The sequence below is a fragment of the Taurulus bubalis genome (genome assembly GCF_910589615.1).
Source record: "Taurulus bubalis genome assembly, chromosome: 4".
NCBI classification, from domain to species: Eukaryota; Metazoa; Chordata; class Actinopteri; order Perciformes; family Cottidae; genus Taurulus; species Taurulus bubalis.
Window position 1 is genome coordinate 17,810,575 of NC_136592.1, and position 24,787 is coordinate 17,835,361.

Here is a 24,787-nt window from a genome sequence, read left to right on the forward strand (position 1 = left end):
GCCTTGACTGATGTTGCGTGAGCGTGAAGAAAAAGAAAGAGGAAAAAAATGGAGCGCTCCTTGATCAGACCTGTGACTGCGAGTGTGAGGATTTATGAGGACCAGCAGCACAGGCTCCGTCACCATCTCAAGTTCGAAAGATAAAATACACACACCCAGCCATCATCGAAACATGGAAACTAGATTGGCGTGGAGGAAGCTAGCTAACGTTAGACTCTAGACCAGTGCTTCTTAACCTTATATATGAAAATGTATACAAAAATGTGAATGAAAAGACAAATAAACAGCTTTCAGGCAGGTTTTGTTTCACAAAAAGAGAGCTGTGTTAACAGTATTTATCTTCATTTCATTGTAAAAATCTATCAAGACATCTGTAAAATACTGTACTGAGAAAAGGCCATACTATCTTACTAGTACTACTTTTTTTGATATCCTTTCATGTTGTGAGGAAGAGCTGGAGAATGTGAGCTGGCAATTGGTGGCTACTCTGATTTAAGATTTCAGGGTCATTTTCCATTTTTTTCTGTTTTGATTTAATATTGTGACTAGGACCTTTTTGGTTTCACAGTCTTTTTGGAGGTGCTATTTACTTTGGGTCATTTTTCCATTAAACCTAAAAAGTGTGTGGTGTGGGACATTAGGTTTAAGAGAAGAAATGGCATGGAACAATGGTTCAAGGCGACTGCAAAAGACTTTGCTGACTTTTTGTCGGATACACTGGGGACTTGTGGCGAAGAGAAATTAACAAATAGACTCATTAAGGTTTTGGTTGTGAGTTACAGCTGCCTTTTGAAAAAAATAACCAGTAAACTCTCATATTTGCAGTATAATTCAATCTCAGATATTATATATAAAGGACAGGATGGCAAAAACATTGGTTCATAAGAAAGCTTTAATATTTAATCATATTACATTATATCATATAGAAAATTATGGAAATTATGTCATATTATATTCATCCATAATACGGAACTTGTGTTTAATAGAATAATTCTTCATTTGTTTTTGTGGTGCATTGGGTCCATGAGATATTGTATATTTAACACAAATTTTGTGTTGATGTATTATTACATTATCGAGACATTTATAATATGTAAAGTATGAATATATAAATCCCAAACTCATAAATATGAGAATTGGATACAGCAAATTAGGTAACATAAATTATAGCTTCAACATAACATAATATAACATTGTATTATGACAATTATATGGCAAACATGATATACATGGGAATCTAATGAGGGATATACTTTCAACATATAAATTAGGCGATTAGGCTATATTGCAGAGAGGTTATTACTGGATGAATAGAGTATGCATGCTGGTTGGCTGCCTGAGTCACCATTGAATGCTGATCTACAAGCAATTATCCTTTTCCAATTTTCTGACCATAATTCTCAGGTTAAAGATCTATTCTGTAATTAGTTGCAGCTTGCAATCAAAAGCCCATTATTGCAGACAGAAACAGGGACAAAGTGGATCAATCAGGCAGACGACTGCCAGCTGACCAATCCAATATGTTAAAGGAAAATGTCTCCAAAGACATCTTATTAAGACTTCAGACTGACAAAAGATTTAAAAAGAAAACCGTCAGACTTAAGTAAGAAATAAACAAAACAAAGGTATTAGCAGAAAGGAAGCAAGAGGTTGAGGAAGGAGTGGTTGGAGCAGTAGACAGACTGAGATGAAAAAAATGCAGATGAGGGAGGGAGTAGTGAGGAGGGAGATTGAGAAATATAAATCACACTTCAGGACAGAAAGAGAGAGCAAGAGGAAGGAGGAGAGAAACGACAACAGCTAAAAAGGATGAGGCAGTGAGAGAAAGAACCAGAGAGCGGAGAGGAGCAGGGGAGAACATTATACCAGATCTGAGTAGAGGAAGTCATTTAGTTAAATTTAGCCATCATTTAGAAAGCTCTTCATGCCCCCTAAAAAGCTCCACGCTAGCAGGCTACTGTATGCCACAAAATGCCTGCTAAAAGAAATTAGGAGAGGAGAAGAGAAGAGAAAAGAGGAGCAGGCTTGCTATGTGACACCTCTCTCTGTTCTCTGTCTTAGTCAGTGCAGTGACGTCAGCTTTTTAACAGCATTGGTGTCAAATCTGGCCTTCCTCCTGTTTCTAGCGCCAGGAAGACAGTCTGAAAGAGATTATTAGAAAGTTTTCATGTATATTTTTTCCTTTTTCATTACTAGTGCATCCTTCAGAGGGTGGACACAATATCAAGAACACCTGTATAATTCAATGCTACCTTTATGAAGCTTAAAATGTTCACTTCCTTCCCCAAATACCATTTTGCTTTGCATGTTCACAACTCTGCAATCAGAGTAAAGAAGAAAAGCGATATCAGAGCCCCACAGTGGAAATTATGGTTCTCTGTATGTCATTCAGAGTCTTAATAGAACAGCATACAACTATTTGCCATAAAGTGAAGTAATGACTGAAGTCGTTCTCCATCTGGGTGTGTTAATATACAGTAGCCAGGCTGGCCTCGTGTGATGTTTAGCGAGTGCTCCACTGGCTAACTTACGGACGCCACACTGAACTGCGTTCATATGGAGATAAAAACGTAGAACTCCGTCCTGACAGACGTCGCCCTAAAGTGTTTTTTTACACTACTCTGCAAAGTTGGACAGTATATAGATACTAAAAAGGTTGCGCGGTACCCGTACGTTAAAAACGCTAAGATTGTGATGTATCGATACTCTATTAAAATAGCACAGATCAGAGCGCAACTGCGGTCAAGTGAGCCCACATCCGCCGAGTGAGCCGCAGTTGCAATTCTAAATGCACCTCTATTCAAGGTGTTACGGTACGGGGGCCAGCTCAATGTCACAATATTCAAACAGCTATAAAAACAGTTCCATAGACTTCTTCAAAATATTACTGTACAGTTTTGGAGAAAATTTAATTCAAAGTCTGCTTGAATTTCATAATAATATTCACAATTTCACAATATTGCAATATTCAAACAGCTATAAAAACAGATCCATAGACTTGTATATAAATATTCCTCTGCAGGCTTGTTCAGGATGACCTATGCTATATCCATGTACATGGCCTCAAAATATTACTGTACAGTTTTTGAGAAAATTGAATTCAAAGTCAGCTTGAATTTCATAATGATATTCACAATTTCACAATATTCAAACAGCTATAAAATCAGTTCCATAGACTTGGACATAAATATTCCACTGCAGTCTTGTTTAGGGTGACCTTTGCTATGCCCATGTGCATGGCCTCCAAATATTACTGTGCAGTTTTTGAGAAAAGTGAATTCAAATTCTGCCTAAATTTCACAATATTCAAACAGCAATAAAAACAGTTCCATTAACTTGTATATCAAAAATCCACTGCAGTCTTGTTCAGGATGACCTCTGCTATGTCCATGTACATGGCCTCCAAATATTACTGTACAGTTTGAGAAAATTGAATTCAAAGCCTGCTTAAATTTCATAATGATATTCATAATTCCCCAATATTCAAACAGCTATAGAAACTGATCCTTAGATTGTATATTGAAATTCCACTGCAGTACTGTTCAGGGGGACCTCTGCTATGCCCATTAAGACGTCATATAATATTACGTAGACATTATCAAATTGATCATCGAAATTGAGAATTGACACTTAATGGAAGCGTTTGTCTTTTTAGTCATTTTGTATAAAGATACATTAATATTAATAGTTATATTGTTAGGGTTCGGCTTTGGCTGAGCCCAAGCGCAGACACAGGGACGTCAAGGTAGGGTGACGAAATGGACTTCATTTACTAAACACAGGTGATTTGGGTATAGCAGGAGTTGAATGCATGTTGAGCGGTGAAGTGACGGGGCGGCTGGGCAGGAATGCCGGCACGGAATCCTGGGCACAGGGAACAGGAGTTAGTAACAGTCAAAAACAATGTAAAGCATAAGAGTAGTCTAAATCATTGCAAGGACTAAAAGAGGCCCAGAGTCAACATACTCATTGAAATGGTGAAATAATCTGGCAACTGGAAAGATGGAAGCCAGGGGTATTTAACAGGAAGGATTTGATGAGATGACAGGTGCTGAAGATGATGTGCAGGTGTGGAGATGAGCCCAGGTGCTGTAAGCCACGCCCACGGCACGCACAAACACACACGTAACAGAGACCAACAGGAGACACGAGACACATGGAAAAACCCCAATATTGTGGAATTTGTATGTACAAGTCTATGGATCTGATTTTATAGCTGTTTGAATATTGTGATATTGTGAAACTGTGAATATCATCATTATGAAATTCAAGCTGACTTTGAATTAAATTTTATCCAAAACTGTACAGTAATATTTTGAGGCCATACACATGGGCATAGCAGAGGTCCCCTTGAACAAGCCTGCAGTGGAATATTTATGTACAAGTCTATGGATCTGATTTTATAGCTGTTTGAATATTGTGACATTGAGCTGGCCCCCGTACCGTAACACCTTGAATAGAGGTGCATTTAGAATTGCAACTGCGGCTCACTCGGCGGATGTGGGCTCACTTGACCGCAGTAGAGCGCACTCGCTGCTCCGCTCTCTGTCGTTCGTCTGCATGCAGAGCGCAGCTTAAGGGGGCGGGGCTTCCAGCGCTCACACACCCGCAGCACACGCACACAGAGATCGCTGGAGACACGAGCACGAGCTTTTGAACGCCCGTCCTCGGCTTGCTGGAACAAATCTCTCCCAGTTGATATTAATGATGACGTGTAGTCCAGTAAAGCAGCAGTTTGTAGAATCCAACAGTGTCTGAGTTCTATTGCACACGGTCCCAATCAGGCCACCTGATGCTTGTGTCTGTTCTTTTTTTAAATATATATTGTTTATAGTTTGAAGTTAAAAGGTTTGAAACTGTAGTTTGAAGTCAAGTGTTTTGTATGTATTTATTTATTTATTTATATTTATAGTATACTTTAAACTGTTTATATATTGTTCAATTTGAAGAAGAAAAAAAATTGCCTTGGCAATAAAAACGTATCGGCTCAGGCACCGTTTAGGCACCGGTATCGCTTTAAAAGTATCGGTACCCAAACGATACCCATCCCTACTTAGCATTGTTAGAGATGTGAGATGTCGGATCAGCCTTCGCGTTGTTAAGAGCCATGTGGAGGCATTAGATATGCTGTACATTTTGTATTTAGCACCTTTAACCAAGAGACTGGTAATGTATTCAGGATTCCTCACAAGGGGAGGGGACGATTCTTTAAATCCACAATTCCATTAGACTTTTGATTAAATGTTATTTCACCAGTCAATTGGGAACAAACTGTTAAACACAGAAACAAAAACAAGTGCCAATAAATGGCAGAAGGTTATGTTCCAACAACAGCTTGAGTTTCCTCCGCTGCAAAAAGACACCAGAACCTGGTAGTATTTTGTGGGAAATGTATCTCTAAATGAAGAGGAAGTCAGACATTTTCATCTCATGCATCCTGCCATTCCCACCTCTCACGTATGCTCACTCATGATGCCTTTGCTGTCATTGTTTGGGTCTGTTAATCCTGGTATCAGCTGTTCTCATCAGCTGGTCTCATCCATCCTATAGCACAGCGACACATCTACATTGTTAGCCTATCATCTGGCTGCTGTCTACTTTTAAAATAAGACTCTCACTCTGCCTTAAGGTTAGGATTAGTAGTACATTTATGCTACTGTGACATGCATCGCTCCACCACCCCACTGATGCCTATTCTTTGCAGATTCCTCATTTCAGCCTCAGCAGAAGCCTCCTTACCCACCACTAGTGTCTGGACTCCATGGCTTGCTGCAGCTCAGGGCAGACGACAAATCTCCAACAACTTTCTGTCAAGACTTTATCACACATCATCTGTTACAGTAAGAGTAAACAATTATCTTCTCTTCGTAAACTTGTCTTTCCTGAGTGACAAATTGTTCATGATGCCTTTTGAAATGTCTTGCCATATTTTTAACAAGCAAAAAAACTCTAGTTCTGTCAATGACACATTCGTTGTTTTAATAACTCACGGCAAAAATAATACCACAACGGTGACTTCAGGAAAGCAGGAGGATTTTCAAGTTCTAATGTTTGTCATCTCCGTCTGTGGCAGTAGCCATGGTGTTTCCAAAAGTGCAGCCACAGCCTACTGGTAAACTACGCTGTGTCGTCTTGGAAGTGTTTTTCCGCAGAGGAGGCAGTGTGTAATGCCCAGAGACAGCAGCTTCAAAACAACGCTGTTAGGGGGGAGCGGGCATGTAAACGTGACTTTGAGGGACGTTGACTACACTCACACACACAGTGCGATGAAGAGAGGAGCCCAGAAAGAGGGGTCCATAATAGATGAAAAAAACAGCCCTTGTAGACTCATCATGAAACAATTTTGTTTGTGCGACTTAAATAAGAAGACAACATGGAAAGGACTTGTAATTCCACATCCAGTTGTCAGGGTGGCGACCATACCAAGAGCAGGACCTTGATGCCAGACACAAAGCTCCTTGATTGAGGCAGCATAACACTTCGGTTAAGGTTAGAGCAAGCAGAAACCCCCGTGTTCTGAAAAGTGAAGCCAATGCAGACGTGCCGTACGGCATCTCTACGTCACTGCTCCACATTTAATGGTTGTAAAAAACAAGATGGCGACAGACAAAATCAAAGATGGTGATGGCCAAAATGGCGAACTCGAGGCTTCCAAACCTGGTTGGTTTGTCAAACTAAGTCACATATATGCATTATTGTCCCTCCAACATGATGGCTTGCTTGCTAGATAGCTCGGTAGAAATTACGATAATACATTTGTCATATCTGTGTTTTAAAGAACTTTTATGAATCAGATTTTGGAGGTTTTATTAAATATATTTGAGTGCCAAAATCTTCACGTTACATGCCCTTTTAAATGTTGCTATGCCAGCGAGTTACTTCAAGTTCATTTGTAGAGAGTTTGGTTGAGTTAGTCAAAACTAAAAGTCTGAAGTTCTCTTCTTCATTAGAGATGATAACTCCACACTTGGCATTGATCACTCTCCTCTTGGATAGTCATATTATATGTAATGTTATAATGAAGCTGTGTGTGTTCATATCTTATCATCTTCCTTCTTTAAACACTGTCTTGAGGTGCCATCCAGTTTCCCTATGGGTGTTGGTGCATCCAGGGTACGCAACTGTGCTGTAAGCTGCTTTGGCACTAGCAGCATGCAGTGCCATACTGCTGCAGCTAAAGCTAAGTCTGAGAGAGATAATGGCTTATTGTCTGCTTCCCCTCGACCATCAACAGATTAGAGGCGTGTAGACATGAAGGCTCTCCCTCTCCCTTTCTCTTTATTTCTCTACTCCTCCCGTTTTTCTTCTTCTCACCTCTCTCCCTCTACTCCTCTTATCTAATTATTCTTCTCTATAAGCCGACTCACTCTCTCCCTCCTCTTTCATCCACCCCACACATCATACCATTTTTTAACATGTTCTCTCTATTTTCAGACATCATCTTCGTTCTCTTCACTGCCAGAAACACAAGAAAACTGCAGCGTCAGCCAAGGCCCTCCCCACCACCACAACCACACTCACCCTACCTCGCTCTTCCTCCCTGTGTCCCCGTTCAGTGATAGCGAACAGAAAGCTGTGTATAATACCAACAGTGGCTGACATTTAGACAAACGATCTACGGAAACGGCCATGGAAAGAGAGGGGCAAATGAAAGTAGAAAGAAAAAAGAATGAAACAGTAGACAAAAACAAGAAAGAGGGGCTAAAGATAGCGAAGCTGAGGAGCAGATTTGTGAAAAGGGTGGAGAATGAGACAGTCAGAGATACTGAGAGAGAAAGAGAGAGGAGAAACTGAGAGGAATGTAGGCAGGGAAGCAAGAGAGCAGCACAGGATGAGGATAAAATGGAGTACAAAAATAAAAGGTTGGTAAAGAGCGAAGGAAATGCTGCGGAGTAGAAGTGGAGAATGAAGAGACAGAGGAGAAGAAATAGATAGAGGGCAGATGAGACTGTGACAGGAGAGTTATTTCAGTGGTCATATAGACATCTCAATGAAAATGCCAACAACCTAATCAAAGGACTCGAAAGGGCAGAAAGAGAGAGAGAGAGAGAGAAGGAGAAAGAGACGGCGAACAAAATCAAAGAGGAGAATGAGAAGGAGCGAGGTGGAGGAAGTTGTCGAGAGAGGAAGGACAGAAAGATGGAGAGATGTGGAGGAAGAGAGGGAGGTCAAAAAGTGAGGGAATAGATGGGGAAATGAAGTAGGGCAGTTAAAAGGAGAGAGGATGAGAGAAAATGAATACAATTGAGAACTATTAGGAGGAGGAAAAGGAGAGAGAGAGAGGGAGAGGGAGAGAGGGAGGGAGGTAGGGGAGAGAGAGGGAGAGGGAGGGAGAGAGAGAGGGAGAGAGAGGAAGAGAGAGAGAGAGAGAGACTTGCTTTTTGACATTCAAGAAGCACTACTTGAAACTCCTCATAGAAGCAGCTTATTGTCTAATGTGGTGGAGATGTGCTGAAGGGTCCTGATAATGTCTCGCTGGCAAAATGTGGAAGCATTAGAACAAATTTGAGTCAAGAACATTGTTCAAAACACCTATAACTTGCCTGAAAAACAAAGTTAGACAAACACATAAACTTACATTTCAGAGCAGGACTTAAGACAGGTGGGCAGACAGACAGGGAGGCAGATAAAGAGGCTCTGCTATTTCGCCATCATTTGTCAGACAGAAGTAAGCGATTGCCGTTGTTCAGATTTAATGGCCTGTAAAGGACACTGCAACATCAATTTTCATACAGCTGTGAGTGTGTTTTTGTGTTTGAGAGAAAAAGAGCAAGAAAAAGAGCGAGAATGTGTGTGTGAGTGAGAGTAGTGCGAGTGTGTGTAGCTGATATTGCTACGCTATAGTCTTAGAGTCTTTTACAACCTTTCCTTTATTATTGCCTTATCACACGGCTTAAGGCCTTCCTTCCTTCCTCCTCAACCCCCTCCTGTCCTCCCTTACTCACTCCTCCTTTGCAACTCCTCATCATTTCTCTCAGTCTCTCCATCAATCTCTCTTTCTTATCCAGATGACAGGGCAATATTGTTCAGTTTATACTTCGAGATGTCAGCATGTGGCATTAAAACCCCAGAGCTTCAGCCTTAAATCATTTTAATCTTCTTGTTTTACTTGAATTGATGAATTGTTTCAAATGTTTCCATTGCCCTATGTTATTTAATTTGGTTTAATACAATTCAATTTGATTTGATTTAGTTTAATTTGATTCTACTGGATTTTGTTGGATAAAATCCTGCTATTTCCCCAAAGGATGGAACAAGGAAGCATTGGTAATAAAGCACATTGTGGTCTTTAATGGAAACAAATAAAAACTAAATTCAACAAGAAACAATTTAACAACCATTATGTGCTTAGTACGTTTCTTGGCCTTTGGACCCTGGAAACTAATTTCAAACCTTTTTGTAGAGTTTAAACACATTTAAGAGGCCTCCCTCCAACTCTCCATCTGCTCTCTCTCCTCTCCTTCTTTCCTCTCCTGCTCTGCCATTACCACGGTACCTTGTAAAAAGCCTTCAACAAATCAGCAATTGCCTCAGTGAGTCACATAGCCAGCCTGTAACACAACCAATCAGCCAGCAAGTCAGTCAATCAACTTAACAACCAGTCCATCATTTAGTTGGAAAATCAAACTGACAGTCAGTCTGTCAGCGAGCCTGCTGGCCAGTTTCTCACCTCCCCCTTCCCTCCATCCCTCCCTCTCCTGCTGCCTTCCTTGTAGGGCTGTACTGCAGTGGCACAGTGTATCGTGGGACCTTTTCAGCAGCACCCCTATGATGTTGGTTTCCAACAAGCTAACATCTATTAACACCCTCCCGGTTTATATCTCTCCCAATCTATTTTTCAGCCTCCCTTCCTCTGCCTTCTTCACTTTGTGCACCACGGGACCATTTTTTTTGCCGTGTCCTTACGATGTAGGTTCAACACTGCTAGCGACCATTACTGATCATTAAAAATGGATAGAATAAGAACGATGCTACAGAAACAACGATAGCCTGTGGCTAATGCATTTATCAGACGTACAGACACACATGCTTAGTCCAAAATGCATAAACACTGATTTACACACAAACATACCGGCTGTCAATGTGGACACACATCAAAAATCTTCCAAATACCACATATGCATGGGCTCCAACTATAAACAAGCCCTTACTGATAGCATATATTGTATATGTTCGTACACAGGGCTCTGCCTGAGCTCATTTGCATATACAAACTTCCACACTTCATGGAAACACAGTTTAAATTCCTTTGCATGGACACACTCATACAAGCAAATGCACTCACTCATGCAAACTTGTGTAAACAAGCAAACACTAATACACATACAGAAACAACTTCAAGACTAACAGATTTACTTTCAACTTGCAACACTACATTTATATGACACACAGCTTGTACAGCGTTTGCATGACTGCACTATGAAAAGATGTGTACACACACATGATGTCTACATACAGTGGCACACACACTTTTAGCTAACGCATGGACATTTACACACAAAAGGGCACTCATGCACAAATTAATCCCATCTGTACTCCCCCTTAACACACACACACACACACACAAATAATGTTTTCTCTTGAAGGCCGAGACAAACACTCACTCTAGCAGACTATTTAAAGTAATTCATCTTCTGCAGACTTTTCAACTTTTTACAGATAAAGTAGTACAACAACAACACACATCTTACAGAGCAGTGAACCCGTTAATGTGAGTGACAGCTGCATTAAAACACTGGACTGCTCAGCAGATAAATGGAGTACACATCATTTGACTAAAAACACAAGGAAAGACCGTCAGTGAGAGAGAAACACAAACTACAAAAAAATCTGAACCCTTTGCCAACCTGGAGAGTAATTATTACTGTGGCTCTATGTATTTCTTTCTGTGTGTCTCACTGTCTCATTCTCTCCCTAAAATCACATTAATGGATGAAAGTAGCTTCTGCTGCTGCTGACTCGTTGCTTTGAAATGGAAATGGAACTCATCGGCTCCATATGTAGAGTGCGCACACACACACACACACACACACACACACACACACACACACACACACACACACACACACACACACAGTGTAGGTGTGCTATACAATTGTGTCTCTCTCTCTCACACACATACACTATGCCCTTAAACCATGGAACTAAGCAAGAGAATAACTGAAATAACACTAATGTAACATTAACAGACACATTAGCCCATTAATGTTAGCCCGCTAGCCAGCATTAGCCTACAGCTTATACAAAATGTAATGCTAACGGAAAGCCAAAGTGAAAATAATATAACAGGAAAAAGCGCTACATTAACAGATACATTAGCCTCTATATTCAGTGGACAGCAGCAGCAAACCAACAGATACTCAGGCTTAAAGCTGCAGGGTGGTACAGCAGATAGCCATTATCATTCAGCTGCGTACAGGATATTTATTCAAGCTAAAAATGTCCACTCTGCTTATGTGTCTTTAAGCAAAACACTGAATCCAAACCAGCTTCTAAAAGCTGAGCCTGCACTCTCATCAAAAAGTGACTTTCCCTACCTGTATCAGTAATTACCATATTACTTTTATCTGTGTTATTTTAGCTTGCTAGCCCTGGGATACGCCATAGTACGGCACAGTTTTACATTCATACCGGCAATGGCCCTATATTAAAAAAATTTAAAAGTTTCGCTCATTACAGTCACTCACACTCCGGAACCACGAGTGTTACTTGAGAAAGTTAACATCAACTAACAGGACATGAAGATATTAGCCGATCCCTACACTGTTAGCAAACCATTTGACCCTAAGGAGATCAGACAGGAGCTCCAGAGAAGACGGCTGGCTCGTTAGCTTGCCCATCTCCAGAGCTGGCTAGTTAGGTAGATAATCTCGGTAGCTAGTCTCGGTAGCTCTCGCGTGCTCTACTCCAAGAAACAGTCTCCTAGCAGCAAGGAATGAGGCAGAGGAACCGGAGACCCAGCGTGAAAGCATAGTAGAGTTAGCAAGATAGCTAGCTAACTAGCCAGCAATAAATTTGTTGAAATTAATTACTTAATGCTTCCTATAAGCAACATTTTCTCTCCAGCTCTGAAAATGTTTGCCTATTCTTTAACTCGCTAGAATCTAGAATCAGTTTAGGATCTCAAATGTATGCAATATCAATTATGGCACCCAACAATATAGCAAGATGACATTTTCAATGTGTATTTTCAGTACACTACTTTGAGGTGATAGGTGTTTGCCTCCAGTTCTTCCTCTGTTAGAATCAAGCTAACACCGTGACGTAATCATGACGTTGGTTGTAAATGGGTTTATAGGCCTGTATTTCTTACGGAATGTAGCACTAAACAACAATCAGTGCCAAACAAGTGGGATGACCGATTCACTTGCTAATGTATTTGATCTATTTCTGACAAGCCTTCAAACTGTACTCTTGGAGAAACACAAACAACAAATGCTAGGTTATGTTTTGCAACAACATTGTCACCCTTAACAAGGCCTAACAAATACTAAATAGCTCGAAATAAATGGAGGCACGAATATACAACAGTCAGTCTGCCTAAGACAACATCTTTTTGTGTTGATAGAGATGTTTGGAAAAAATTACTCAACTTCAATTTAATGCAAACATTGAACGGTAAATGCATAGCATCATTTCTTGAACACACTACGCCACGACCAAAATAACGGCATTGCCGTTAAAAATGTACTACAGCTGTTGATGTTTTGAATAATTTGTCAACTTAAATTGGGATATTGGTTGTCGTGAATGTCTCGTAGCCACACCGACTGATCTTTCATTACAAACTCTAGTTGAGAGGCTCATTTCATGCTTATTTTTAGAGCTTGCTGGCTGATTAATCCAGTGTTATGAAATAACCCTCAGCTCCCACCACAGCGAGGCGTCTGCACCACAAAGTACAGCAAAACAGCAACAAACTGCTATGCCAAATTGGCCGCATTAAAGCTCTATAACTGATCAAATAAAAGTTTTAACCCATGATGCAAATCATAATTGTTTATAGCCAGCTACAGCCCGTAGCTCATCTGGCATTTTGAATTTTAATAGCATCTTTATTTAGATGCTGGATGTTACAGGCAAAGCTAACAGTAAAAAATATGAATGTCATAGTCTCCATTAGTTTGGTTTAAAGATTTCAGTGGGAAAAAAATGGTGGTTCAGAAAAAAAGCCTGACACCAGCCTCAAGCATACTAATGGGTGGTAAAACACAATTGGACCCGCTATGCAACAGCACTTTTATGATGTTCATAATTTCAAGCTCTGTCGTGCTATTTCATATGATATACACGTGCTCTTTTATTTCCTTTTTTCATGCTGTCCGCTCTGATTTGAAATGACAGATAGATGTACAATTCTGCTGTGTGATGCAGTATTTACTGCAAACATGAAATATTTGAGTCCAGACATTAATAAACGATTTTAGAGCCCTGTTTGCTCGTGTCTTTAGGTCAGCTCGGTGGATTTCCCTCAATATCTGAGGTATAAATTCAGGGCAGACAGGGTTATGATGTCATTACTTAATGCCAGACATTACTAGCCGAGCAGCACAAGATGGAAAAGTCATTCCTGATTAATCGGATCTGCTGGGGAATACATTTTCATTTTCTCTTTCACTTTGTCTCCCAGTGCATAGCAGGGACTCTCTTTCCTCTCTATCCCAATGTCTCTTTAACACACTTGCTCTGATCTCTGACTCTATCTCAATCTCTCTCTCTGTCTTCACACAAAGTCTCTGCTCTCTCCCACTGCATTAGTGTAATGTATGTAGGCCATGGCTCTTTTAAAAGTTCTGTCATTTGAACATGATAAAGATAGATTACTCGCTCATTTTCAAGCCAGCAAGGATGGCTAAAAAATACTTTTTCTTTCCAGCATCATGAGAATAATGAACCATGCACACTTTACATGTGTGCGTTTTCTTTGATAGTTGACTCTACTTTATGACACAGACAGTAAGAGTTTCACTTCACATGTTCTGCACTTACCGTATATTACAATAACCTCTATGGTAGTTAACTGTATTGAAGTGTGTGTGTTTTCTTTAGTTTCAATGGACACTTTGAAGGACCCTCATCAGTACTCAGTAAGATGTCTCACTTTTTCTGATGCCCATGCGTGGACACAGAAACACACATACAGGGTTTCATGATCTTATGTCAAACTCAGATTGTTTGAACTGTGTTTCAAATTTGGTGCGACTGTGGGAATTCAATTATTATACAAGCACCTGAAAACATTGACCAAAATGTCTCTGTCTGTGCAGGTGTGTGTGCCTTTTAGTCCGTCTCTCCCACGTAGAGGTGAAAGTTATAAGTGCTCCCATGCTGCTCATACATAGGGAGCAGAACATTATTTAAACACACTTCCAAAGTGAATCTCACATTAATGTGCATGCAGACACACCTTACCACACACAGCTTTATGAATTTAAAATGAAGCTGCAAAGAAATGTATACACACAAATGGGCAGAGGCACACATATGCTTCTACTTATGCATAGGCGTTGTACTCACGAGAATCTCAGAGCACCTGGGGAGCATGTTAACTATTGATCAGAATATATCCTGTAATTATCTGAAGTCTTCTGTTTTGTTTCAGATGGAAAACTTATGCTGAATCCCAGGTAAGCTACCATTCAACACATTCAGTAACATTATATTTTGAGTCACCCTATTTAGCATTTGAAAACAATATACACGCATTTAAAAAAATGTTTTTAACTCACTATAATGTAGTTATATTATAAGCAGATCTACATGGAGTTGGCATGTGACCCAAGTGCAGGACCCCTATCATATGATAACAGCCAATTTATATGAGGAGGATATAATCATCTCTGACATATACACTCTTTTCATTTCACGTTATTATGCTTTCTAAAATTTCACACTTCTTCTATCTAATACCCTCAGTGTACGCACCTACAGTGAATTTGAATTCGGCAAATAGCTCTGTTTAATTAGCCCTCTTCTCATCCACAGGAACTGTGTGTGTGTGTGTGTGTGTGTGTGTGTGTGTGTGTGTGTGTGTGTGTGTGTGTGTGTGTGTGTGTGTGTGTGTGTGTGTGTGTGTGTGTGTGTGTGTGTGTGTGTGTGTGTGTGTGTGTGTCAATTTCCCATGTGTGTGATATTGGTATGCCAGGCAGAGGGACAGACAGCTAGTCCCAATGTCTTGTTGTTTGGCATTGATTCAATGTCAGCTAATTGTCACTGTGTGTGCGTGTGTGTGTGTGTGTGTGTGTGTGTGTGTGTGTGTGTGTGTGTGTGTGTGTGTGTGTGTGTGTGTGTGTGTGTGTGTGTGAGTTCAAGGTTTTAATGTGAAGATAAAACATTGCAACAGCTCTGGAAACATTGTCATTCCGTTTCTGATTAAATGATAAAATGTCTCTTAGTACTGAAATGTCCTATGTGTCTGTGAGTGGCTGTTTATGCCTCTAAGTGAACAAGTGAGTCCTGGTCCCAGCGGGGGACTAAAATTAATTTCTCAGACATGTCATTCGTGTGTGTGAGTGAAATGTGTGTGTACAGTCCCCTGTAGTGTATAGTTAATCAAAGAGAAAAATGCTGATTCAGGATTAACATGATTTTTGTATCTACTTTGTATGAATGAGCTAATGTTGCTCAATCCAAAATCTTGATTTTTGTTTTTTTTTCATTTGGAATTAGACGCTTTACTTTCTATTTTATTATGTATGTATTATTACCATGATGTACTTACGACTACATTTTAATTATAGAAATAACGAATGTGGTGATGATATAAAGAGCCCCTAATATAATTGTCAAAAACATAAAAAAAAAATTCCCAGGATCAAAAACAAAAACTGTATTAATATACCTTTTTTAATTCATCTACATGCTGCCTGGGTTGTATATTTTGCACTTCAGTTCATGTCTGAAGATACCTTGACTTTTTATGACATTTTTGAATGGCATTTTCAGAGAATCAATAATTAGTTGTGTGTTGGAATTTAAAGTGTGACATCAGATTTAAAAGGCTGGCAACCATCTGGGGTTTGACGTTTGACGAAATAAATTATTGCCACCCTCCTTATGTCTTTCCAGATGTCAGTCTGCCTTTTCATTTTCTTAATTTGTCTTTCTGTGTGTTTAACTCTTCGAGAACTAAAATAGCTGCAGGTATGCCACTCATCCTAATGTACTAATGTGACACAGAAAAGCTGTATTTGTGGTCATTGTAAGGGTTTTTGGAGGATGCATTAAAAAGTAAATTATATTTGACATATTCTACATTTTCTTAAATTGAAAAGAATCATGTAATAGATAATCTACATCATACAGAGTGTAACTATAAAGCTGCGTATGACTTAAGGAAAAAAATGTAGGTAACACAGACACAAACAAGTGCACACACAGATTGGAGTGAAAGATGAAGCGCAGGTGATAAGAAGACGCAGTCAATCACAAACAGCTTAAACAAGCCATCATCATATTCATCAACATGCACAATTCTCCTACAATCACACTTTTACTCCAATTTCTCCATTTCCAGGGGAATATAGATAAAGATAACACCACCAAACACACAAAATAAATGCACTGTATGTAACACCCAGAGATAGATCGGTGATAAGGGAAACGCAGGGACTCTACACAAGGACAAATTTTGTTGTGTTTCGCAGAGAAGGAAAATCTGACAGACGTGTGTGTGAGAGAGAGAGAGAGAGAGAGAGGATTGAGAGAGGGACTGAGAGAGAAATGCAGAGGGACAAGCATTGAGAAAGAGAGGGAGGAGAAGTGCACACAGAGAAGCTATTGATAAATAGAAAGTAACAGTGACGCTCCCACCAAACGAGGAGAATGTTAACACTCTCTTCTCTATCCATGTTTCACACGAGAAACCTCCTTGGTGACTAAATCCCCACCAACAAAGACCTGCTGGGCTGCTGACACACAGCATCAATTCCCTGTCATACCATCAGACTTTCTACAGCCACTGAGACAACTGCTCCTCTGTGTGTGGTGACTCCACAAAACCATGTTATACAGTGATCATGGGATTTCCTCTCTAAATGCCCTCCAGGAGAAATGTCACCTCATCTCCCCCTGTCTCAGTCTGCTCAATTGTAGACAGTAACACACGTGATTAAGTTAGTTGCCACGATGTTGCCTCATACCAAACACTATTTTAACTGTTTCTGTTTCAGATGTGATCCCCCTGATGTCATCTACATTTGGAGAAACTGCATAAAGTCTGGTTTTGGTGATATGTGATTTGTTTTAAAGTCGGTTTGTTGGTTTTGATAACAATATCTGCACAGCATAGAGGCCCAAAAATGAGCATGCCTACACTGTTCCCCAGATGTAATATTGTGTCCAAATTGGGCACTGCACTCTCTCTCTCTCTCACTCCCGCGCACAAGCACACATACACACACAATAATCCACCGCGCATGTAGGCTCGCTCTCATTCTCGCCATCTCAAACACGCACGCACAAAAGGACACACAGACGCCATCCCCAGAGAGACGAGCGCGCATACACATACCCTTATACACGTAACTCTCTCTCCATTACACACTCACATAGACCCATGCACTACGTTGGCCGCAGCAACGAAACGAAACGAATTAACCACCTTTCTTTTCCACTCACTCTCGTGTGCGCGCTCACACGCAAACAAACCAACCTGCGAATATTCGGATCCCTTCCAACACATGCGCGCACACACATATGCGGGCATGCAAGCGCCCAGGCACGCAGACAAACACGCAGACAAACCGAAAACCTCCTAAACTCACCCTTGGAGGAGGATAAATCCCCGAAGAGAAGCCCCAGAAGGACGAGAAGCGGGAGGTCGCGTCTCAGCCTGCCCGTTTTCTTTACATTAAGCCTCCTCCCCATCAACAGCATGTCCGGCGCTCCCAAATCCGTCATTTTGCTGTTAAATAAATCCAAGCTGGCTTAATGTTAAAGCCTTCTCCCCACCTTGCCGCTCTGCTTGGTTGAAGGAAGCGGAGGGGGGTGAAAGAGGACGGCCGCCCCCCTCCTCCTTTTCCTTTCGTTTTTATAAAAAAAAAGAATTGCACCCTAAGATCAATCACGAATACCCCACACACACATGTCCATGTTAACGTTTGGACAGGATAACCGGTGACGGGTTGTTGGTCTGAGATCGGGCAACACGCTGCTGGTGTGAGCTGTCATAGCAGAGACCGGAGGACCGGAGGAGAGAGATTAAGAGATTCAGTGAATGAGAGGAGAGAGTTGGTTGGTAGGTCCGCACAGCACAGCGAGCGAGCGACGACTGAGTCAGAGGGAGGGGGAGAGAGAGAGAGAGAGAGAGAGAGAGAGAGAGAGAGAGAGAGAGAGAGAGAGAGAGAAAGAAAGAGAGAGAGAGAGAAAGAGAGAGAGAGAGAGGAGGGGGTAGACCACATGAGAGGGAAAGAGTGCGAGGTGTTAGTCGGGCAAGTAAAAGAGAAAGAGGAAAAGTGGAAGATAGTGGAAGAGGAGAGAATGTGGGAGAAAAACGTGAGAAGTAAAGGCAGAGTGACCTAAGGGAGCAGAAGGGGAGAGACAGGGAGGAAGGGATGACATGTAACAAGGATGAGGAAGATAGAGGAGAAAAGAGTAAAGTAATGAGTGGGAGAGGAAAAAACGGATGAAGAAGAGAGGAAGGAGGAAGGTCAGACAGGTTTAGGAAAGGTGAATAAAAGGAAACAGAGAGAGAGAAGGACAGGAATTTCAGGCTGAGCGAATGAGAGAAGGATGCATGAAAAGGATATAGGGAGGACCGAGGGAGAGGTGGAGCAAGATGTGATGGATGAAATGAAAGAAACAGGAAGAAAAAAGGGATTTCAATAAAAGGAGACAAAGAGACGGAGGAGAGAGAAAAGAGAGAAGAATGGGCTGCATTGTGTGTGTGTGTGTGTGTGTGTGTGTGTGTGTGTGTGTGTGTGTGTGTGTGTGTGTGTGTGTGTGTGTGTACAAACACACAAAATATACTTTCAAGAATAGACTGTGATTTTGAGAAGGTGACATGGTGTTAAACACAAAAAAATTGTCACCCTTTCCCTCTTGCCAATCAATCTCAGTGCCATATGAACAACACTCTGATTCTCTCATCTCCTTGAGTGTGTGTGTGGGCGGAGAGGAGGAGGGGTGTGTGTGTGTGTGTGTGTGTGTGTGTGTGTGTGTGTGTGTGTGTGTGTGTGTGTGTGCACGTGCGTACGTCCCAAACAGAACCACGGGCCAGTTATTGATCCTCGGTCCCTGGTGGCATGTGCAGAGGATCACACTAACAAGATTACAACGCTACAAACACGACGTGGAGACTTAGCCCGCTGATCCACCGAGACGACCAACAGCAGCAGCGTTTAGAGGCAAATGCAAATTACACGTCACTCCAAATTTGGTCCATTACAGTATTTCACAGAAAGTGTCACCCAACACTGTCACATATTGGAAAGAGAGAGAGTGGGAGCCAAAAATATAGAAACTGAAAACTGACCTAGCTTTTGTAGCATGACCACACGATTTTTCAGACTTAGATGAGGATTTACCACTTGTTGCCATTATGGCAGTTCCCGGGCCTATAAACACCATGTTAAATGTACCTTGAATGTAGTCTTAATCGTATTTTTTTTTTTAAATATGATTATAGAACACCATAGAGGAAATGTCCTGGACAGAATTGTATTTTAGCATTGTTGTAATGGATTTTTAGCTAGCTGTCCGAGTACTCTCGCTGCTAGCTACTACACCATGAACAATGAATTTGAGCTAATTCTCATTTTGCTTCAGACCCCTCCCCAAGGGGCTCTTGGGTCATATGGCCACATGCTACTGTTAGGATTCATAAGCTACAACAGCTTGTTTTTGCTTTAAATAAATGCAATAATTGATTGCCCACAATGTTAATCCACACATATTTTGTTCCACTTGGCAACCTTCTTCCTCTTTTTAAAGATAGTTAACCATCTGAACTTGTATATCACATCCTCTGTGTGTGAGCATGTCAATGCATGTGTGTGTCACGTGTAATACAGTATGTGTGTGCTTGAGTGTTGTTCTGCATTTGTTAGTATGAGTGTGTGTCGTGTGTGTGTGTGTGTGTGTGTGTGTGTGTGTGTGTGTGTGTGTGTGTGTGTGTGTGTGTGTATGTGTGTCTGTGTGGGTTGAGCCATTTCACAGCATTACTGTGAGTCATCCATCAAGCTGGTAGCTCTCGGTGCATAGGGCTAGTTTAGTCATTTTATATATATTTCTAAAAAAACATTTTTTTACATCTACTGGTGGGAGTCTTCATTACAACATACGCTCCTAAAAAGACTTGTCGTCTCAACCAAGACAAGAGGGTCGTTTGACATGACACACATCTGCTGCTGCTCTTCGACAGACAGGCAAACAAGGAGGCAGGATGGAAGACAACAGATACATGCACGTATGGAATGATACTGTGGGTAGACAGAGAGTTAGAGATAGATAGAGGTATAGAGATAGATTAGAAAGATAGAGCGAGAGCTTCCATTCAGCACCATGGACAGCTCTTTTCTACAGCTGAGTGTCGTCAGGCTGCCATCTACTGGTCAAAGATAGACTGCAGGAGAGGGCAGGTGTGTATATTAAGTTTAAATTGATGCACATTGGTGTCCATAAATCAGCACAGAAGGATTTTTAATATAATCAAAACATGCACTACTGTGCTGGACACTTCTCAATGGGTGTAAAAGAGCAGTTTTATTTAGTAAAAGCTACTCAAATCCTGAGCATTGCCTTTGCTGTAACGATATGGTCACTGTGCTTGAAGAGGTATGAGGTATGAACAGCAGCCTATAATATTCATGCCATAATCAGATGGTACAGGCACAAGTTGGAGATCTAGCTTTAGACCTGTACTGCTGTACTTGATGTATAAAGTAAGGATTCAAGGAAACCAATAACAGTTCCTTTAGATACATATACTAAAAACAAAATTAAATAATCAAGGGTCTTGTACTTGCAAGAATGACAAAAAGAGAGGTGCTCTCATTTGCCCTCCTTTGCTAGGAACTGCTTTACAACATACACTGGGAAATAAATGAATTGCAAACCAGTGTTAGCGCTGGAGTAAAAAACTAAATAGAAGACATTTTTAAACAAAGTATTTACTACCACTGCAAAACATCTGTGTGTTTTCAATCTCGTTATGCAAAAACTGAAAGTACATCGAGGCATAAACTCTTTAATAATTCTTATGAGAAAAGAATATTGGTTGCTTTGATAATGTTGTTTGCAACGTTTTCATATGAGGTGTGCAGGTTTTTGACTGTGCATTCATCTTTTAAATAGAAAATATTATTGCGCTTGGACAAAAAAGCAAGGCTTCCATTAGATGTTTTTAAAAGTATAGCCTTTATATGCCACCTGAAGTAAAAGTTGTGGTTAACTACAGCCTCTAATTTAACGGGTAAGCAACAATCGGTCAAATGCACAAGCAATCCTCTCTCCAACAATCATTTCCTTCAAAAGTTCCCAAAGCAGCAAGGCTGCATTTCCACTCGATGCTTCCGTTTTTGTCTTTTCTGCTCAGTGGAAAATAAGCAACCTTCTGTTGTGTGTATTTAGATTCAGATTTAAAGCTCAGCATATTGTTCGAGCTCAGACCACAGAGGGTTAGAAGTTAACATAATTCAACTTTTAACAAAACAGCACCCTGTTTCAAATCGGGTTTTCTCTGAGCAACAGCAGGAGCTGCAATCCGCACCAACATCTGTTTCGAGCTATTAAATGGTTCACAGGGTAACAGGATGAGAAAAAATACTGGCAGCACTCTGTTTTACTAAGCAAAATAATGGAGGTAAAACAAATAACACTCTTAACTATACCTTTGTTCAAACCTGTTGTAATCACCCTCTGACAACAGCTCAAAACATCTCAGAGTAAATAAATACTGAATCATGTATTTATAGCCCCTTCTTCCATTGGCCTTGGACACCCACACTCTTAAAGTGAAGCTTGTAATAATAAATTGAAGGATTTAAAAGGCAAATGTTGCAATGAGAACAGTAATCGATTTCTTCAGTATAAAGTGGGGCTGGAACGAACAATTAGGCCAATTTCTTATCTCAATTTGTTGCAAATAATTGTTTAGATGATTACACTTTATCATATACTGAACACATGCATGCTACTATTTCCTACAGTCCAGGGTACCATCTTCATATGTCTTATTTTTTCAACACCCCAAAACCCAAAGACAATTAATGTAAGATGATATAAAACAGAAAAAGCTGAAACCAGGAAATGTTTGGTAATATGGCTTGAGGAATAACCAAACAAATTATTACCCATTTAGAACATATAAATACAATACATTAAAAAGTATAAATACTATATAATCCTCATTTAGCCTGCTTCCCACAAACCTCGAAGTCTGACTGAGGATTCCCTGCGTTTTTAAATGAACAAGTGCAAAAGGTAGCGTCTGTCAAAGGCTTTAGAGACTATCATCGACACCCAATTAAATCGTACTCTGGGTTTAACTACAGGCCATGCTTTGGCACCTGTTCACAATGGGACCCAAATGACAAAAGCATGATTACAGTATGTTGTCTGGGCACCAGGTTCAAAAACCTTTTCTTATTGTGTTGGAATCCACAAAGTGAACTACAGTATTTCTTACTGAGCCAGGGCCAAAGGAGGAGAGCCTTAATTGACTCAACTTGAGTCCCCACAGGTCAAGAAAACCAGTACATTTTAATTTTAATTACATTTTTGAGGACAGGTCTCAAGGTGAGACATTATATTTATTCAACTTGACAGAAAAAGTTTTAAGATGTCTCATTTATATGAGAACAGAATGTTGAATTACTTTGCTGTGCTTGCCCATACCCATGTCGTCTTTGAGTCTTCCCATAGAAACACAAAGCTCTCTGTCTAGAGGTGAATTGTGTGCGCTCTGCGTGTGTGTGTGTGTGTGTGTGTGTGCGCCACTGTATGTAGACATCATGTGTGTACACAGCTTTTCTGAGTGCAGTCATGTGAACGCTGTACAAGCTGTGTCATATAAATGTACTGTTGCAAATTGCAAGTAAATCTGTTAGTCTTGAAGTTGTTTCTCTATGTGTATTAGTGTTTGCTTGTTTACACAAGTTTGCATAAGTGGGTGCATTTGCTTGTATGAGTGTGTCCGTGCAAAGGAATTTAAACTGTGTTTCCACAAAGTGTGGAACTTTGTATGTGCATCTCACTCCAAGTTGTGGGCAGGGTAATTAAACAAAGTCACAATAAAAATAATTTGCATCAATGATATTTAATAATTAATTAACTCAAGTTTCTCAGGGAATCGCTTCAGCCCTAAAGTGAACCCTTAATGACGTGTAAGTCTTGATCTTAGATATGATATAAAGTCCTTAATTAGCTAACCGAAAGGACTATACAAGGTTTAAACGTATTGTGCCTATTTGGCACTCCTTGTCAATATGATTGCTGCCACACGGGTTTAGTTTCCATCAAGGTTGATTGGTTTCAACACTCAGGCATTATACATCTTAGCTTTACCTGACTGAAAATGATACATACACCCTATTAATTAAACACTGGTATCAAATTAATACTTGTATCTGCCTATACCCAAAGCCTTATTGTCATTTCTGTATTATCACCAGTGGCGGCCGGCCAATAGAGGGCCACGGGGCCACCTTGAGCCACCAAAAAAAGAAAAATTATAATTTTATTCATTATTAAAAATGATACAAATGTTAATAAATTATACAAATTGTCAATATTTGTGTTTTTGAGCTATGGAATGTACCCAGTAATATTTGTAAAATATATGCTTTTCCTGCTCCTTATCCTGCTCATGCACCTCTCAGCTGCTCCAGTGCACGTCTCTGCTGGTCTCTGCTGCCTGTGCACATGCAGGTGCCGGGGCCGAATTTGGCCCAAGAAAGACGGGTCTAATATGCAGTTTAGCCAATCACTGGTTAACGATATAAATGATGGACATATAATTTATCCAATCCGTGCCCTAAAAAAGACTTCCAGCGGGGCCATTCTCATTTGGCCCCCGGCGCACAGTCTCTCGTTCTCATCTTGAATGTTCTCGTGTTCTCTTCGCTTGTATTCTTGTCTTCGCGTCTCTCTCTCAGCGCCATTTTAACGTCATGACAATGGAACATCCAAGCACGAGCGCTACTCTTGCAAGAAGACTCAAACCTGACGATCAAATCTCTCCTCCAAGACTTGGACTGCATGCTGCTGTCGGTTATAAGGGATTACATCCTGGAGGAAGTAAATAACGCTGATTTGTATCGCCAAGTGGATGAGACAACAGACATTTCCACCCACTTCCAGCTGATGCTCATGCTAAGCTACATCGACGCTAACGGTAACCGACAAGAGCGGTTTTCCGAGTACATCATTATCCAGAACGCGACCGCGGACACCAGCGCTTATGATGGGGCTGCTGTAATGAAGGGGGCCACAGTGCAGCTTTATTCCTGGCATTGCCCTCCGGAACTAAGCAGCGGCGAGGGGGAGACAGGAGCCAGGGCTAACGTTAGCCCGCTAGCACTGCTACACAAAGAGAAAGCGGTTGTTTAGTTCCAGACGGAGCAAGATCATGCCAAATTTGGACATGCTATTCAACCAGCTGCAAAAGAGGAACATCAACCCTGTCTTCATTAAAGGACTTGTCCAGAGGTTCACAGACAGCATTAAAAAAATCAGGTAAATAACTATATTGTACCGGACTGAGTGACATGTAATGTTAACCTGTTATGTTTAAAGTGTTATTGTGTTTTTATAGGAAGAAGTTGTTCTAGATAAGAAGTTGTTCTGG

General features: G+C 40.7%; 1 protein-coding gene across 1 annotated transcript in view; it reads right to left on the reverse strand.

The window, feature by feature from the left end:
• The window catches only part of LOC306735565 (CUB and sushi domain-containing protein 1-like), a gene marked incomplete at both ends in the record, with an annotated part of 394,295 nt that extends 376,394 nt beyond the window's left edge, over positions 1–17,901 (reverse strand). Inside the window, one exon of the mRNA XM_079217050.1 lies at positions 17,766–17,901. Within this exon, the coding sequence (XP_079073176.1) occupies positions 17,766–17,901 (136 nt within the window). The remainder of the gene's footprint in view (positions 1–17,765) is intronic.
• Positions 17,902–24,787: the final 6,886 nt, after the last annotated feature.